This window comes from Austrofundulus limnaeus, unplaced genomic scaffold (genome assembly GCF_001266775.1).
Source record: "Austrofundulus limnaeus strain Quisiro unplaced genomic scaffold, Austrofundulus_limnaeus-1.0 Scaffold22, whole genome shotgun sequence".
Lineage (NCBI taxonomy): Eukaryota > Metazoa > Chordata > Actinopteri > Cyprinodontiformes > Rivulidae > Austrofundulus > Austrofundulus limnaeus.
The window spans coordinates 638,541-654,572 of record NW_013952424.1 but is presented as its reverse complement, the minus strand read 5'-3'; the positions used below and the strand labels follow the sequence as shown (position 1 = coordinate 654,572).

The following is a 16,032-nucleotide window of genomic DNA, read 5'->3' as shown; positions in this document are numbered from 1 at the left end:
ATACATACATACATACATACATACATACATACATACATAGCTACTCCATGATTGTTTCAACATGATGTTCAGTAAACAATTTTCTAACAATTTAACTCAATTTTACTAAAAATAAAACGCTGCAGATTCATTGAAATATTGCCTTAAACAAACAGCAGAGGGCAGCAGATCACCGTGGCTCTGACACCAGGCTTCACAAACCCTTTTAAAAAACACAATTATTCTTAAAGAAAATTATTTGAAGCTGCCGAAAGATCTGATTTGCTTTGTAAAAAAAATATAAGTGATGCACAGTACCGTAACTAATCATATARAATTGAAAACCTAGTGGGAGACATCATTTGTACAGGTTAGACGAAATAATTTTGTAGTGAAAAACTCATATTAATCAATAAAATGCATATTACTTCTACTTGCACATATTACTTCTACTTATTTTTGATATAAATGGAACGCCATAATTTTCTACTATTTGTCACCAATCATTTTGATTTTTTTTTAATGAAATACAGAGTTTTGTTGAATAAAGTAAAGCTTTCACAATATATAATTTCGTTAACATATTATATATTAACTGTAACTCAAAGTTATCAGAGAGTCGTTCAAGCGTTTACGTGTCTGGGGATTTTTTCTTATGTTATGATTGGTATGCAGATTTAAGAGGGTTTGACGTTTTTAATTAAATCTCGCGAGATTTCGACGTGCGTGAGGATTTATAAACCCGTGTTACGTTGCGTCCCTCGTTCGTCCTCAGTGCAGGATAACGAAGCACAGTGAGGCTTTTATCCTAGCAAAAAAACCGAGCTATTTTATTTCTAGGTGTTCAATTTATTTAACACCCTCGTTGTTATCCTGCTCATTACGTGAGGATTATATTCTCCTGTGTTAATCTAAAAGGTAGGTGTAGCATTCAGTGTTCGTTTTCTTCTAGCTGCAGAGCTGAGTTTAGCATTTTAGCTAACAGAGCCGAGGTCAACCGGCAGAGATCACCGGAAGACTTCTCACAATTAAAACTCAGTTTGTTTATAGGCTTTAATGATTGTGTTTAGGTATTTTTTTTAACCTGTTAACGCTAGCTATTGTCATGAAAATGAGCGTTTAATAACAGATTTCGCAAGGAGTTTTAGTTAAGAAACTATTAAGAAATTAGATTTTGGGGTGTTACAGTCATGATGCTTGTATTTTAATATAATGTCTGAATCAGAGCGTAAACAGGTTTCTCTGTAATATGCTAGTAAGGATTTTTTTAATGTTTTTTTTTTTCTGTTTTGTAGACCGCGTAATAACTAAATGTTATGTTTCAGTTGTTACGAAGACACACCATGAATTAGCATTATACCTTTTATAAACTTTAATCTGTTTGTTTTCTTGGTTATACGTTTTTACTGCCTCTGGTGTTTTTTTATTATTTTATTTATTTATTTATTTGATTATTTATTTATTTTATTTTTGAATAATGGAGAAAAAATTGGAAGTGAGCTTTCTGTTCAGGAATGTGTAAACCTGATATTATCTGGACTAGGAAGTAGGAAATGAAAAAGTGTTTCTGTTTATTACAATGTCACCAGACACCTGGTACATTACGCATGTGAAATGGGAAGTGAACGTTTTCTTAGAGAAGTAAAAATATGTAAGATGTGATGTATTTCAGCTATTTATATCCTTTCCTATGTTAAAGGGTTTTCCTGTCTTTAGATCTACAGACCATCACCGTATTCGCTGACAATGGATGTGATGGTGCGCCGCTGCCCATTCTTGGCTGGTATGCCCCAGGCTTTTTTCCAGCAGTCCAAAAAGTCACTGGTCTCGTATGCTCAGCGATGCCCCATCATGATGGAGCTTGCTTCAAAACCTATGGCTCCTTCAATGGCACGGGCCCTTTGCTCCTCATCCTTCTATCAGACGACTAACACCAAGGCTGAGAGTGATCGTACCGGTAAGTGTGATTGAGGATTACTGTTCTCGTTAGCACAGCAGCCACATAATATTCAGAAAAAATGTGTGTGCTTTTGGAAAGACTGACAAAATTACTGTTTTTAACTGTATGTTGGTTTTAATATTTGCATGTGGATATACTTAAATCCTATTATTTCTTTTCTTCTCTTACAGCGCCTAAGCAGGAGGCTGAGTCGAAGCTGCCTGCTGGTCATCCCATGCCGCCTCCTGGCCAAGCCGTGGCCTCAAAATGCCCTTTCYTGGCAGCTGAGATGAACCAGAAGGACAGTGGTGTGGTCCGTCAGGTTACCATGGAGTTCCAAGAGGATGTAGAGGAAGTACGCACTGTCCAGACAGGTAAGAGTTGTTACACATAAAAAAATTAGCATAGTGTACTTTACCTAACAGTTTATTTTTTCATTTCCTAACCTATTTCAGAAGTTACACCAGCCCAACTGAAGCAGCCATCCTTGGCCAATACTGCCAAAAAAGGGGAACAGGGTAATCTGTTCAAAACTCTTCTGAAGCAGCGTCCTAAGAGGGTCACCCACTTGCTGCAGGACAACTTGCTTAATAGAAGTATGTTTAGTTTTTTTGGTTTGGGCACGAACGCTTGTGTCATTTTTAAGATGCTCCGATTGCTCTTTTAAAAAAAAACAGCAATTTTGTGTATTTTTTTTCTTCTGTTCCGTCACAGTGTCCCGCTTCCAGTACGATGACTTTTTTGAGAAGAAGATCGAAGAGAAGAAAAGCGATCACACRTATCGCGTGTTTAAGACCGTGAATCGTCTGGCCTCCGAGTTCCCCATGGCTGACGACTTCACGGGCTCTCTGGAGGACAAAAGGGAGGTGTCCGTGTGGTGCAGCAATGACTACCTGGGCATGAGTCGACACCCTCGAGTTGTGCAATCTATCATGTAAGTGATAGAAGTGGTTTGCGTGTGTAATCTACAAAGGGCACTGCTGTAACCAGTTTTGTTGGGGTCAAGGCTTGTTAGGTAATCAGGCAAACATTTTGTTTTTTTTACTTTGCCTGCTTACTCTGATTGCCCTGCAGTTGTTGATCCAGAGCAGAGTTCATATAGAATGAGAAAAGCCATTTCACCTAATCATTTAACACAACCTGACACACACGAGTGTTTTTACTGAATTGTTTATATAGTTGAATAAGTTGGCTGTTGTTCAACTCATTTATTCTAATGAAAGTGTTATTTTTTCAGCATTTACTGCTTACTACAGTACAACTTGTTGTTTTCTGTGTCTTTTAAGCTTTCTATCTAGAGAACAAATTGCTCTGTTTCAACACTGCAGTTTTAAGAAATTCTGAGCGTCACTGATTAACTTTTTTCCTTGTTTGCTTAATCTTTGTGTCCAGGGATACTTTACAAAAGCATGGGTCAGGGGCAGGAGGCACCAGGAATATCTCTGGGACCAGCAAGTTCCACGTGGAACTAGAGCACGAGCTGGCTGACCTTCACAAGAAGGACGCGGCGCTGCTCTTCACTTCCTGCTTTGTCGCAAATGACTCCACTCTTTTCACCCTCGCTAAAATGCTGCCTGGTAAATAAAACTTACTTTGTATGTTTGAACAAAAAAATGTTTTTGTTTTCAGTTTGGCCTGTTTTTACTTAGTATTTCCTCAAACATCAGGTTGTGAGATTTACTCGGACTCGGGCAACCATGCGTCCATGATTCAGGGGATCAGGAACAGCGGAGCTAAGAAGTTCATATTCCGCCACAATGACGTGACTCACCTCCGAGAGCTGCTGCAGAAGGGAGACCCCACCAAACCCAAGATTGTGGCCTTTGAAACCGTCCACTCCATGGATGGTCAGTTTTAGTATTTTTTATTTTTATTTTTTTTACTCTTGTTTATTTTAGCACTCGTCTTTTATGGACTGTTACACTGCTTTTGCTACAAAAAAGAAAAAGAAAAAAAAACATTCTGGTGTGACCATATCCATATTTTTAATACGACCTGCATTGTGTTCAATGTCACAGGTGCTGTGTGTCCGCTAGAGGAGATGTGCGACTTGGCCCATGAGTTCGGAGCCATCACCTTCGTAGATGAGGTTCACGCTGTGGGTCTGTACGGTGTCAGAGGAGGTGGCATCGGAGACAGGGATGGAGTCATGGGCAAGATGGATATTATTTCAGGAACTCTAGGTCAGCATGAAAGTGATGCTCAGAGCATTTGTCCTTTTTTAAAGGGAACCATGATTAGTTGTAACATTAGACTTTATTTAATAAACATATATTTTAACTGTAAAATAAAGACTGTAAAAATACTGTAGGATGTTCAGTTTTTATCATTTTTAAACAAAAGTTAAATATATTACATGGATGGGGCCATTTTATTTACACGCAAAGCATTCTGGGTAAATGATGACATGGATAGGTCCTTGGTGCGAGGCTGCTAGCGAGCTATATCCACCCTGAATGACTGTCTGTAACTGAACATATGGACGAAGGACCTCAGTTTAGCCTGTTTGTTGCGCTAGCGCCGAGCTAATACATATAAGGCAATATAGCATCGGTGCTAGCGCAAAGGCTAACAGGCTAAGCTGAGGTTCTTCTTCCATGAAGCAGCTCTGTTGTCCTCCATCCATATTTTCAGTTACAGGCTGAGTCATTTCTACCTTCTCTCTGTCAACGCTCTGGTTTCATGTAAAAGAGTCGATCGTCAGACATTGTCCAAGATTAACCTTCAGGGTGGATATAGCTCGCTCACACCGAGGACCTATCCACATCATCATTTACCCAGAATGCTTTGCATGTAAATAAAATGGCTCCGTCCGTGTTAAAATATATTTTTAAAAATTTACAAAACCAAACATCCTACAGTATTTTTACAGTCTTTATTTTACAGTTAAAATATATGTTTATCAAATAAAGTCTAATGTTCCAACTCATCAGGGATCCCTTTAAGTAATTCCCCAACAGATGGGGTGTAGTGCCAGAATGCTTTTCTTTAGTTTTGTTGTTTTATTTAAATTTTGAACCAAATCTCCCTGTCATCAGGACTCTTTTTGTTTGTGTCATCCTGGGGATTAAACCTCAGCTGTGTCACACAATATGCCTGAGAGCTTAAAGAAGCTGGAGCAGCTCTGTTGTTGCTAGGAAACTGTGGGCTCTCATTGCGCTCTTATTGAGTTACTTTGTGTTGCTGTCAAGCTGAGGGGATGATTATTTCTAACCCAGCAGCTYTGCAGCTCTTGTGTAACTGCGTTGTGAAGAAGGTTATTCGATTTTTAAAAACTGCATGTCTTTCAACGCGGGCCTCCTAATGATGTTCGGAGAATAACCGTCCGTTTCCTCTTCCAGGTAAAGCCTTCGGCTGCGTCGGTGGCTACATTGCCGGTACCTCTGCGCTGGTGGACACGGTGCGCTCCTACGCTGCCGGTTTCATCTTCACTACGTCTCTGCCACCGATGCTTTTGGCTGGAGCCCGGCAGTCCATCCAGATTCTTAAAAGCGAAGAGGGCCGCGCGCTGAGACGCAAACACCAGCGCAACGTGAAGCTTCTCAGGCAGATGCTGATGGACTCGGGGCTGCCTGTTGTGCACTGCCCCAGCCACATCATCCCAATACGGGTCAGCTGTGATTTAATCTTACAAATCCTAAAACGCTTCAAGTATAACTGCCAAATTAGCAGTGTGTGACATAAACTCAAAGGCTCCGCTAATTGTCCCCCCCCCCCCTTTTTTTTTTAGGTTGCAAATGCTGAGAAAAACACGGAGGTGTGTGACATCATGATGAGTCGCCACAACATCTATGTGCAGGCCATCAACTATCCCACTGTTGCGAGGGGAGAAGAGCTCCTGCGCATCGCCCCGACTCCTCACCACAGTCCGGAGATGATGAAGTACTTTGTTGGTAGGACAATGAATCAGTCTTAAATTTATAAATGCATGCTTTTGTTTTCTAGTTTCTTGTAAGTCCATCAAACTTGTAGCTTAACTTGCTGGGACTGCACTGACCCATTTCCACTAGTCGCTCTTAGTGCAGTGTTGGTACGGTTTGATACGGTTCCAAGCCATTTCCATTAGGCCAGATACTTTGAACCAGCCCTTTTTTTAGTACCTACTTAGTTGTGGTTCCAAGTGGTCCCAGTCAACACCAAAATGCGACATCAGAACACTGTTCATCACTGATTGGCTAGTGGGTGGAGTCACTGGTTGCGTCTGAGCTGCCTTTACAAGAATTTGAGGCGCCATTTTTTTCAATTGTAGCAGCGACATGTGTTGTGTTTCCATCCAACTTTATTTTGAATTTTTAGCAAATTTTTAAAATTTCAGAACTTATTTGGCAAATGTGTTTTCATCTCTCATTTTGCACATTAACTCTTTTTTTGAAAAACCCAAAAACCACCTCCACCAACCGCCCAAAACACACCCACTGGAACATCAATGGAACATCAATGGAAAGGCACCCAAACTGACCTGTTCCGACACTACACGTGGCACTAGCAGAAAAGGGGCGTACGTGTCTCGCTTGAGTTCATCCAACGTTTGTCTCGKTTTCTTCTCCTCTTCAGAGAGGCTGGTGCAGACGTGGAAGGAGGTGGGTCTGGACTTGAAGCGTCACCCGTCGGCGGAGTGCACGTTCTGCCAGCAGCCGCTGCACTTCGAGCTGATGAGCGAGCGCGAAATCTCCTACTTCAGTGGCCTCAGCCACCCCATCTCAGCCTGCGCTTAACAGTACTTAACCACTGCCTGTTTGAGACGGCACATAACACGTTCATTCCTCTATCACTGTCATAGAATGTATTAATTGTCTTTTAAGTCCCAATATTATTTAAAATACACTATGTTCAGATGTTCTATAAGCTTCAAATAAACTATAAGAAATTAAATCTGTTTGATTGCTTTCTGTAAGGGTTTTTTAAGCACAACTCAACGTGCCTTCTGAGGAACTCATGCTTCATGAGTTCTGACTAACAGATGGGGAGGGGTGAAGCTTTAAGCTACCGATGCCTTGACTCACCTTTGAGTTGTTTACCTTCTTGAGCAACACTCCAGACGCCGCTCCTTAAAAGGATATTGAGTGGTATCCACGTTTAAAGATGAGTGGTTAAGCCCACAGCTCAGCCAGCTTCTCACGTCAGTGAGTTCAATTACGTACATCTCAAGGTTAATGAACGCTTGAGTGAAATAAACATTGTTGGCAAAAAAAGACTGAAAGGAGGGGATAGTGTTAAAGTTCAAGTGAAACATCTTCAACAATCAAACTTATTAAAGCTCTTAACATTCCCTACATATCTCCTGTTGTGTTACATTCCAGAGTTTTAAATTAAAGGTAATCTTAGGAGACAGAGGTGTTGCTGTTTTTGTCAAACCTTGTAAATGTGCACAATTTTATCTGACCTGTTAGCGTTTGATATTTGTTGACTCTCAGCCACTGCCACGTCAAATTTAACTCAATATCTGTAAAATTAACTGTTAAAATCATTTTTTTATGTTGACCAATAACATTTAGCTGTGGTGACCATCTTGAAGTTCTGTTTTATTAAGATTAAGGTCAATTTGACTGCTTTATAGGATAGTTTTTTACAACAAATCCAGTGCTCAGAGGTTGTGTTGGGGATGAAATTCAGCTACTAAAGACAGGCAATAAACACAAAGCAGGGCAACATCATCACTCCATCTTCTGCTGATTCAAAATCTGAAAAGTGATGTCCAGTCTGGAGCTTGAAGTGGAATCTAACCTTTTGTAAACAAACAAGAAATGGGTCACTGTAATGAGTGTCTCAGCAAAACACAAAGGCTGAACCCTTGTTTTCCTCTGGGAACTGAAAACACAATTATCCAMACTAGTGATGAAAGTGGGACACACGGTCAAATCATTTTATTTGATTTTTTTCTTTAAAATGGTTTTAAAAAAGATTTCAATCTAATGATGCCTAAAATAATTTGCATTCATCACACAGTCTGGGTGTATAGTGTGGTTTTACATGAACGATCTGCATCAAGAGACTTGATTACATAGATTTTTTTCAATAGAAGTATTTTTTTTTTGCATGCAAAACATAGCAAGTCTCAGTGTTGTTTGACCAGGTGTAATCTGACTCAGCGTGAGGTGGACCTTCTAACCCTCCATCCTGTAAATCAGATAAAGATGACTGAACTGTGACCACATTATCCACTAAATACCAGCCATCGTGACATGCAGCACCACTGAGACAGATCATACTTTTGGATATAACATCCCTAAACTCACAATTACTGAGTAGTTTGTTCAGCTTTCATCACAGTCTCTCATGCAGGCACCAGTTTCCCAACAAAGGTGTTGTAAAATACCACAGTTGTCTCATAAATAAAAGGCAGAACTCTGAAAATGGAAGTGAAAAACATCTCTGGCTCGATTTGAAGAACTGATTACGTAAAGATTTCCACATCAAACCGACTCTTTGGTGTGTTTATGACAATGAACAGGAGACCTGCATCCCTTTAAAAAAATGTTAATTCTTCGTGAAGATTTTCTCTTTGGGATTTTTGTGATTATGTAGAACAGTTTTAGAGCTTTTTATATTTGTATCAGCTTTTTTTTTTTTAAGAAAAACTAATAAATATACAATGTGTCATGAACTGCGGAACAAATGATCGTTTAGCAGCAAGATTTAAACAAAGGTTACGACCTCCAGTCTGCAAAACATTCTTGAAAAGGTTACACCATTACAGGAAGGATAAAAAAGGAAGTAGTTAAGCAAAAAAGGGGGAAACTATTCTAACATAAAAAAGATTTCTTTATATAGTTTGAAGAGTTTTTAGGAAGTTGAAGAAGTAAGAAGATACTGTAGCTCTCTAAGATAGTGTCTATATTTATGCAGAAAGATTTGAATGGTTTTTGATTTAAAATAGAATGTCAGGTAAGCAGTGGTGATGCAAACTATGCTGCCTAAAAGTGGTGAAAAAAAACAAAACAAAATGCGACAATGGCAATAAAGTGAATTCTGTATCTGTTACTTCCTGCTGACTGACTTATGAGAAACAAAGATTCGGAGGAAGTCTTAAATCCCTTTTAAAGTTGTCTCATTTGACCAGCTGGTAATTTATGACATTTAAAGCCGTCTCGCTGCATTTATCATACGCAAATCAACATGTAACTGTCCCCAATTTCCTAAATCCTGTGGTTTATTTGTCATATGATTTGGATGTAGTTACGTACTCATCCGGCTGCAATGAACCAAACAAATTAATAGTTGAAGGGTCAAATATCCAATTGCACATACTGTATAAAAAAGTGAAAGGTYGTTTTCAGATTAACAAGGTAAATATACAAAAGAATATAAAAGTGTACATGTGAAATCTTTTGTGTGGTCCCTAGAAATAAAGAAAAAAATCTGTTTTGGTCTTTCAGCACACTGCCCTTTGCTCACTTCTTCATCAATACAAGGCTTGCTGTCACCGTTTATCTTTGATGATAACTCTCTTGTAGCAGATGAGGATCTTCGGGCTCAATGCTTCAATAAAGCAGCAGACATTTGTCTTTTGGTGGGAAAGTCTCCAGCGGGACAATGGAGAGAGACCCGTTTGTTTGTCTTGTGTGGAATCCGACCTCTGAAACTGTTTTTTTTTCCATGAATACTCAGTGCTGTACGGCTGCCAAGTCTCAGGGATCAGACAAAAGGAAGGAGAAATGAGAGAGTGAGCTCACCGATTCAAATCGTTCACAGTGAAAGGCTTACCTTTTGGGTAAAAAGCTGAATTGTACTTTGGAAATCACCACATGGAAACAGTCAGTATTTAGAAAGAATGTTTAAGTCATTATTTTATGTTTAAGGCACATATTAAATGTACTTGTTGCAAATTCTTAATTAAAATCTTTAAAAAATGCTCTCCTGAACTCAAATGGTGCTGTATTATCTGGGCATACAAGTTCTGAAATGCGGGTACGCATTCAATGTAAATGCGTTTGCCAAAAACGAAGCTTGGGTCATGTGACCGAGCTACAAAAAAATTAATAATAAAGTGGAATTGGGCAAGCGTAAGTTGGAAGAAAATTGACTAAATTCATTGCTAAAAGAAGACAAAATGATTGAAATGACTAATAATATGGATGAATTAGCACCATTAAAACAGAGTGAATCATTCAAACACGTGGTTTGGGTCAAATGTTTTGGTAGTCAACTCCAAAATTTCACAATTCGTAGTGAGAAATATTTCCTGAAAAGACCTGAGAGGAAAAAACTTACTACAAAAGTGTTCAAACTGAAACAGAGCTTGAAAATGTGGCAAACTAGTAGGCTACGCTGAGATTATGCAACTCTGAAAAAGAAAAAAAACACTCCTCGACTGCTTTTAAAAAAAATCAGGCATTTCAAGTGTGATCTTTAAGAAAGAGGAACTCTCTTAGACTTTATATTTGGTCTTGTGAGCTTGCAAATGCTTTAGATGCACTAACTAATTTATGTACTGTGAAAAAAAAAACTGCAATGAAAAAAGTCTAAAAAAAACAGGTCGCCTCTTTGATGGGTGGACTAAACGGTGATAATTTGTGTCATTTCCTTTAGCAGCAGACGGCACGCAGACTCTAACAATGGCAGAAAAGTTGAGCTCTTCAACTGCTGTTTCTGTTTTTAAACACGTTACTGATTTATACATTCTGATCCAGGACATGTTGAGCTTATGGTTGTTCCAACCTTTCATCTTAATTCTTGAACACGGCGTTCAGCAGAAACACCCGACAAACAAGAAGTTTGTTCAGAGCGTCAGGTCAGCTGATTGGAGACTGATATCTGAATCTCATCCATTTCACAGAAAGCAACTCACTGATTAAACAGGAGCAGGAAACACATCTACAGTTTTTTTAATTTACATATAAACCAGCTTCACCTCACAATACTGTGCTCCTTATTAAATTTCTGTCAACATCCATGTTATCATCTGGTACAGTGTGAGTCTGTCTCAAGGTTTTTAACACGCCTCTCAGTTTTCAGGGAATGTTCCTAGTCGCACCTGAGTTTTAGGAACAATACATCTCTTATTTGTAGTGTTCTTTGAAATGTAATGTGAGATCCTTTCATCCAAGTGTGTTGCTCTGCCTTTACAGAAACATCAGTCTTGTGTGTTTGATTGTGTGCTGCTCAGAAAAGATGGCTGAACTTTAAATATTTATCTGGAACAGTAAAAAGGAAAAGGCAAAATGTGTTATGAAGCCAAGGGTAACCAAATCTGTGTCTGTGCTGCAGGATCAGAGTCACTTATCAGAGTCCAGATAAGTGCGGGTCCTTGGGGCCTCCAGGAATTTTATCCTCTGACAATTTCACTGTTTTAGCAGAGGTCGAACTGTAAATCTGTGTTGTTAAAAATACCATCTTTCCATTTCTTTATACGTTGTTATGGAATTGCAAACTAAGAACAACTGTTTTTTCTTCTGTTGCACAATAATATCAGACAGACCTACACAACAAAAGCTCCCAAGACTTATAATTTGGTCTTCAACAAACACAAACAGATAGACAAGCATAATGTTCTCCCTTGGAAATTCATACAAGTACAGTCATTTTTACTAATAAACAATGGAATAAAGAGTTTATGTGTAATCCAGGGGCGGTTCTAGGTGCGGGGCTTTTGGCCCCCTGAAATGTCCCTGTCCTTTCACTCATCTGCCCTTGCCCAAGAACAATGATGGTAGGTGCAGTTCCACTTCCAACCACTAGAGGCACCAGTGAGTCAAGTAGGAAAGTCCAACATGAAGCAAGTCTTTTTCAATTTGAACAATCCTGCAGAGTGCAGAAAAAAGATTTTTACTGACAACCTAGATTTTCTTACATGTTGTGTGTTTGAGAGTATTTTCTTTATGTACAGTAAAAAAAAATCATGTAAAAGTGATAAGGAGGAGTTACTGTGCAAGCTTTTACAAGTGTTTGAACACGTGTTACTGTTTGTATAAACCTTACAAAAACTGGAGAATTGTGTGCAAGGATGTCAAACAAATACTTGGCCCCTCTATAAATATTGTGGCCCCTCGATGGCCCCTTACAACTTAAAAATCCTAAATCTGCCACTGGTGTAATCAGAGGGAAACTTTACGAAGATTTTTTTTTTTTTTTTTGCTTTTTAGCTCATTAATGTGGTCATAAAAAAACACGCTTTCATGAGACAAAAGGAGCACACAAAACAACATTATGCTTGTGATCTTTTTGTGGCAAAAACCTAAAAGATTAATTATATTAATTAAAAAGTGTAGAYGTTGTAAGTAAATAACAAAAAGTTATCAGGGCATAAACAGAACTACATCTTGGACCTTGTTCAGAAAAACAGCTGCACAGATGACATTTTTAGTTCTGCAGTGAGAGCAGTTATTAAAATAGGGAAAACGCAACCCTAAACCACTTAAACCAAGTGTAATTATTTAATATTTGATGATGCTGGAGGTCACGGTTCATCGTAGCACAATTGGCAAAATTGATGAACAAGCATATGGTTGGAAGGGGTGACACGAAAGTCCCATCCTGCTCTAAAAAGACCAGGTTCAAAAGTTACAACAATGTCTTTTGAGCAGAAACTGAGATTTTTGGCCATAAAAACAGCTTCACCATGTAACTGTCAAGCACTGTGGTGGAGAGCTCATAATTTGGGTTTGTTTTGTAGCCTCAAGCCCGGAACATCTTTCTATGAACGAGTTAATCATAAACCTTTCCCACATTCCAGAGAACTCTTGAGTCACCACAACTGTTTATTGTTTTTTTTTTACATTCCCCGCATTGATGTGATTCTTTGTTTTGTGTTGAAAATCAGCTGTTGACTTGCCCTGCAAGGAAATGCCAGGTGTAATTTCTGCTTACCGGCAGCCACACCGTCAAGATGTGTTGATCTATGGAGAGTCTATTAATACCTGCAAACATTTCCTCCTTGGCTTCCAGGACAAGAGCACAGAAGCAGAGAAGAATGCAACTCTAACAGATAGCTAAAACCATCACGGCCCTGACCACATTGTTGAAGGAAAAAAAAACACTTAAATGAGTTTTCTCACATGGTGGCTGATGTTGTGACGGTAAGCAGACATTGTGAAAGCCACAGTGATACTCATGACACAAATCACTGAGGTTGAGGTAGGTTGATGTGCCAGTTACACTCTTTATTGCTTTATCAAGCTTTGTAAATTTGTAAGAACTCTTTATTACAAAGCCATTGTTCCAAATATTAAATATTACCTTTCTAATATTCATACAGTATAATGCTTTTAAATCCTTCTTTTTCACATTTAAATGTTGGAGCCAGAGTCTGACCCAGAGCCAGAGGAGAATGAAGATGACCAAACTGTAGTTAGTCCAGACCTTATGTCTGTTCCGACACAAATTTTRTGACRTAATATTTCAGAAAAGACTCCAAGTATACAACAAAATGCATTTATTGGGTAAAAGAGTGGATTTAGCATGATATGTCCCCTTTAAATAGTCCCTAGGACTGTTTTTAAGTCAGTTTAGCAACATTTCATACCATGTTTATGTAGATGACATTTGGCTATACTGCTGCAATAAGTACCCTGAGTTTATAAGGTAGTTCTAATATACAATAAGCTGTGCTAAGCTGAACTAAAGTCATGTTTATTAATTTAAGCAGCTGTTCCTTCATAAAAAGACCTGAGACCTATATGACAGACAGGTTTTGTGGATAAAACCCTGTTAGCCAGAGGGCACGGGGAGGCTGAAGTTCCTGGAATTTAGTGGTGTTGATAAAAAAAAGTTGACAGTGTTCAAATCAGCTGGAGATTCCTGCTCCCCTGCRGCCTTTCATGACCACTTCCCTCAGAAACACCTGCACACACAGATMAGGAAAAACACTGACATCACATTACAGCTATAAATATTTATTAGACTGTGTATATTGATTCTTACGCTGCAGCTTTGCAAATTCTTTTTAGTAAAGCATTATTTAGATAATTTCTCACATTATTTAGGTGAGACGTTTGAACACAGGAGGAAGGGTTTTATTTTTTTATTATTATTTTTTACAAAAAAATAGCTCGATTTCAGAACATATTTTGTTTGTTTGTTTTTTAGTCTTGATTGTTTTAATGATCGTAGGAGTTGGCCAGTTTACTGGAAGTGTTTAGCCTCACACACCTTTTTGAATGTTTCATACCTACTGCAAGAACTAGTTTGTAAATTTAAAAAAAAAGTGAGTTACGATCTAACGTGAGGTCAGATGAGGAACAAGGATGTCACGAAGCAACATGCCACAGATGTAGCTCAGTCTTTCCACCACAATGCTTCACTTGGCAGCATTTAGTGGAGTTTCCCGGCATGACCTCTCCCTTTTCACGTTTTCACTCCGTGAGCAAAATGTTTTCAACTCCAGCGTGAAGAGCTGATTTAATTTTTTAACTGTTTGCTTTAAAGTTTTCCTTGTATATTTATGGACATGTTTCTGATAGTACAGGCTTTGTTAATGTATTTAAAGCCTGTTTTGTGTTTCGGTGTACGTGACAGAGGCTGATGAACAGATAATGGCYGCTCCTGGGTGTCTTTCCTTTTCCTCTCTGTGGGCCAACAAACACAAATGTCTTCCTTTTTTTTGTAGGCCTGCTGATAAAGGAAAAAAAAATAAAACTAAGCTCCTTCTCACTGCTAAAACCATCATAACAACAAATCTAACTGAACACACAACAATTTTACACTGAACAAAACGTTTATGCAGATAAACATCATTGTGTTCTGTGTGTATAAGTCTTCTATAGGTGTAGTGGCAGCAGAATAGGGATTTTATTTAATTTCAGCACAGCTGTCCTGTAGTTTTCACTTCAAGCAGGTAAAAGGGTATCAGACAATAAAAAGGCACAGAACCTTAAGGCTCAAACACACAGGGTWAAAGCCATAAACTAGATACTGGTAATAACACCAGTTTATGGCTACTTTTGTCTTACTTCATAGATATGTACCCATGTCACTGTGAATAATTAATCTGTGTTAGTAATAGTGTTTATGATGCTCAAACATGAGGACCCCTGACATGAAGTCTGTTTCCTTAATTAGAATGATTGATTACAGCTGTTCTGATAAGAGGTTTTGTGTTGCTGAGTTGCTGAAGCAAATAGGTTTAAGAAATATGTTGGATAGTTGCTTTTTTTTGCCATTTTGAGACGTAAAATGTAGGCGTGAGTCACACTTTACGCAGTTGAAGACGTCACCTCATCAACCCTTACGTGACCAACAAGTTTCAACTTGTTTAATGTTCAGATGTTTTTCCCTCTCCATGCACCTTGGAGTGGTTGATGTTGTGCCAGCATATCCCGGACCAGAATGACGTTGCACTTTTTACGGTTCACCTGCCAGATTTTCAAATTTGGATGATTTAGTGTGACCGAAGCCTTTTTTTTTAGCTGTGGATTTTGTGACCAGGTGTTCTTCTTTGTGTAGAACTCCACAGTGTTTCATCCAGTCCTATATTCAGACAGCAGAGGTCATTATCTGAGCTACAAAGAAAGGGGGAATATCAAGTATCAGTCAAACTGCTTGAACAGGTTCAGATTTCAGCGGAGCATCATAGAAACTAAATGCAACACTGTTGCTTTACAAATTATACCATATTGTGTCTTCATTAYACCTCTTTGTCACAGAATTTGTCAGAATCTGGTCACCCTAATCACAGATACAGGTTAAACAATGTGAAAAGTTTGTTTTTACACACTATTATAATGCTATTAAAATTGACATTATAAGTCAGGGGTGTCCAGTCCAGGTCCTTGAGGGCCACTATCCTGCATGTTTTATAGCAACAGTTCCCAAACTTTTCAGCCTTTGACTCTCAAAATACCAGCAGCACAGACCTGAGCCCAACTGTTGTTGGATCATAAACATTGTTTTCTCATCAATAAAACAAGAGCATAGTAACAAAATTCATTATGCAATTTAAGTACAATAACCTTACTTTTTTGTAACAACAAAGGCAAAAAAATGTTGTTTGTTTTTATTTTATAATATAATTAATTCAGAAAATCTTTTCAGGAAACCCACCTTGATGTTTTGGGACCCCTTTATGGTTCCCGACCCCAACTTTGGGAACCACTGTTTTARAGGATCCTCTGCTTCAGCACAGGATTTAAATAAATGTGATTCTGCAGAACGTGAAGAGGTAATCCAGTCGCTGAATC

The 16,032-nt window shown here is 38.6% G+C and overlaps 1 protein-coding gene across 1 annotated transcript; it reads left to right on the top strand.

Moving 5' to 3' along the window:
- The first annotated feature begins 756 nt into the window (after nucleotides 1-756).
- alas1 (aminolevulinate, delta-, synthase 1) lies at nucleotides 757-6,790 on the top strand. The gene is made up of 11 exons (XM_014004120.1): nucleotides 757-897; nucleotides 1,696-1,936; nucleotides 2,110-2,292; nucleotides 2,374-2,514; nucleotides 2,633-2,852; nucleotides 3,311-3,495; nucleotides 3,586-3,765; nucleotides 3,937-4,101; nucleotides 5,260-5,528; nucleotides 5,649-5,811; nucleotides 6,473-6,790. The coding sequence occupies exons 2-11, from the start codon at nucleotides 1,726-1,728 to the stop codon at nucleotides 6,631-6,633; spliced, it is 1,878 nt and encodes a 625-aa protein (XP_013859574.1). The 5' UTR covers nucleotides 757-897; nucleotides 1,696-1,725; the 3' UTR covers nucleotides 6,634-6,790.
- Nucleotides 6,791-16,032: the final 9,242 nt, after the last annotated feature.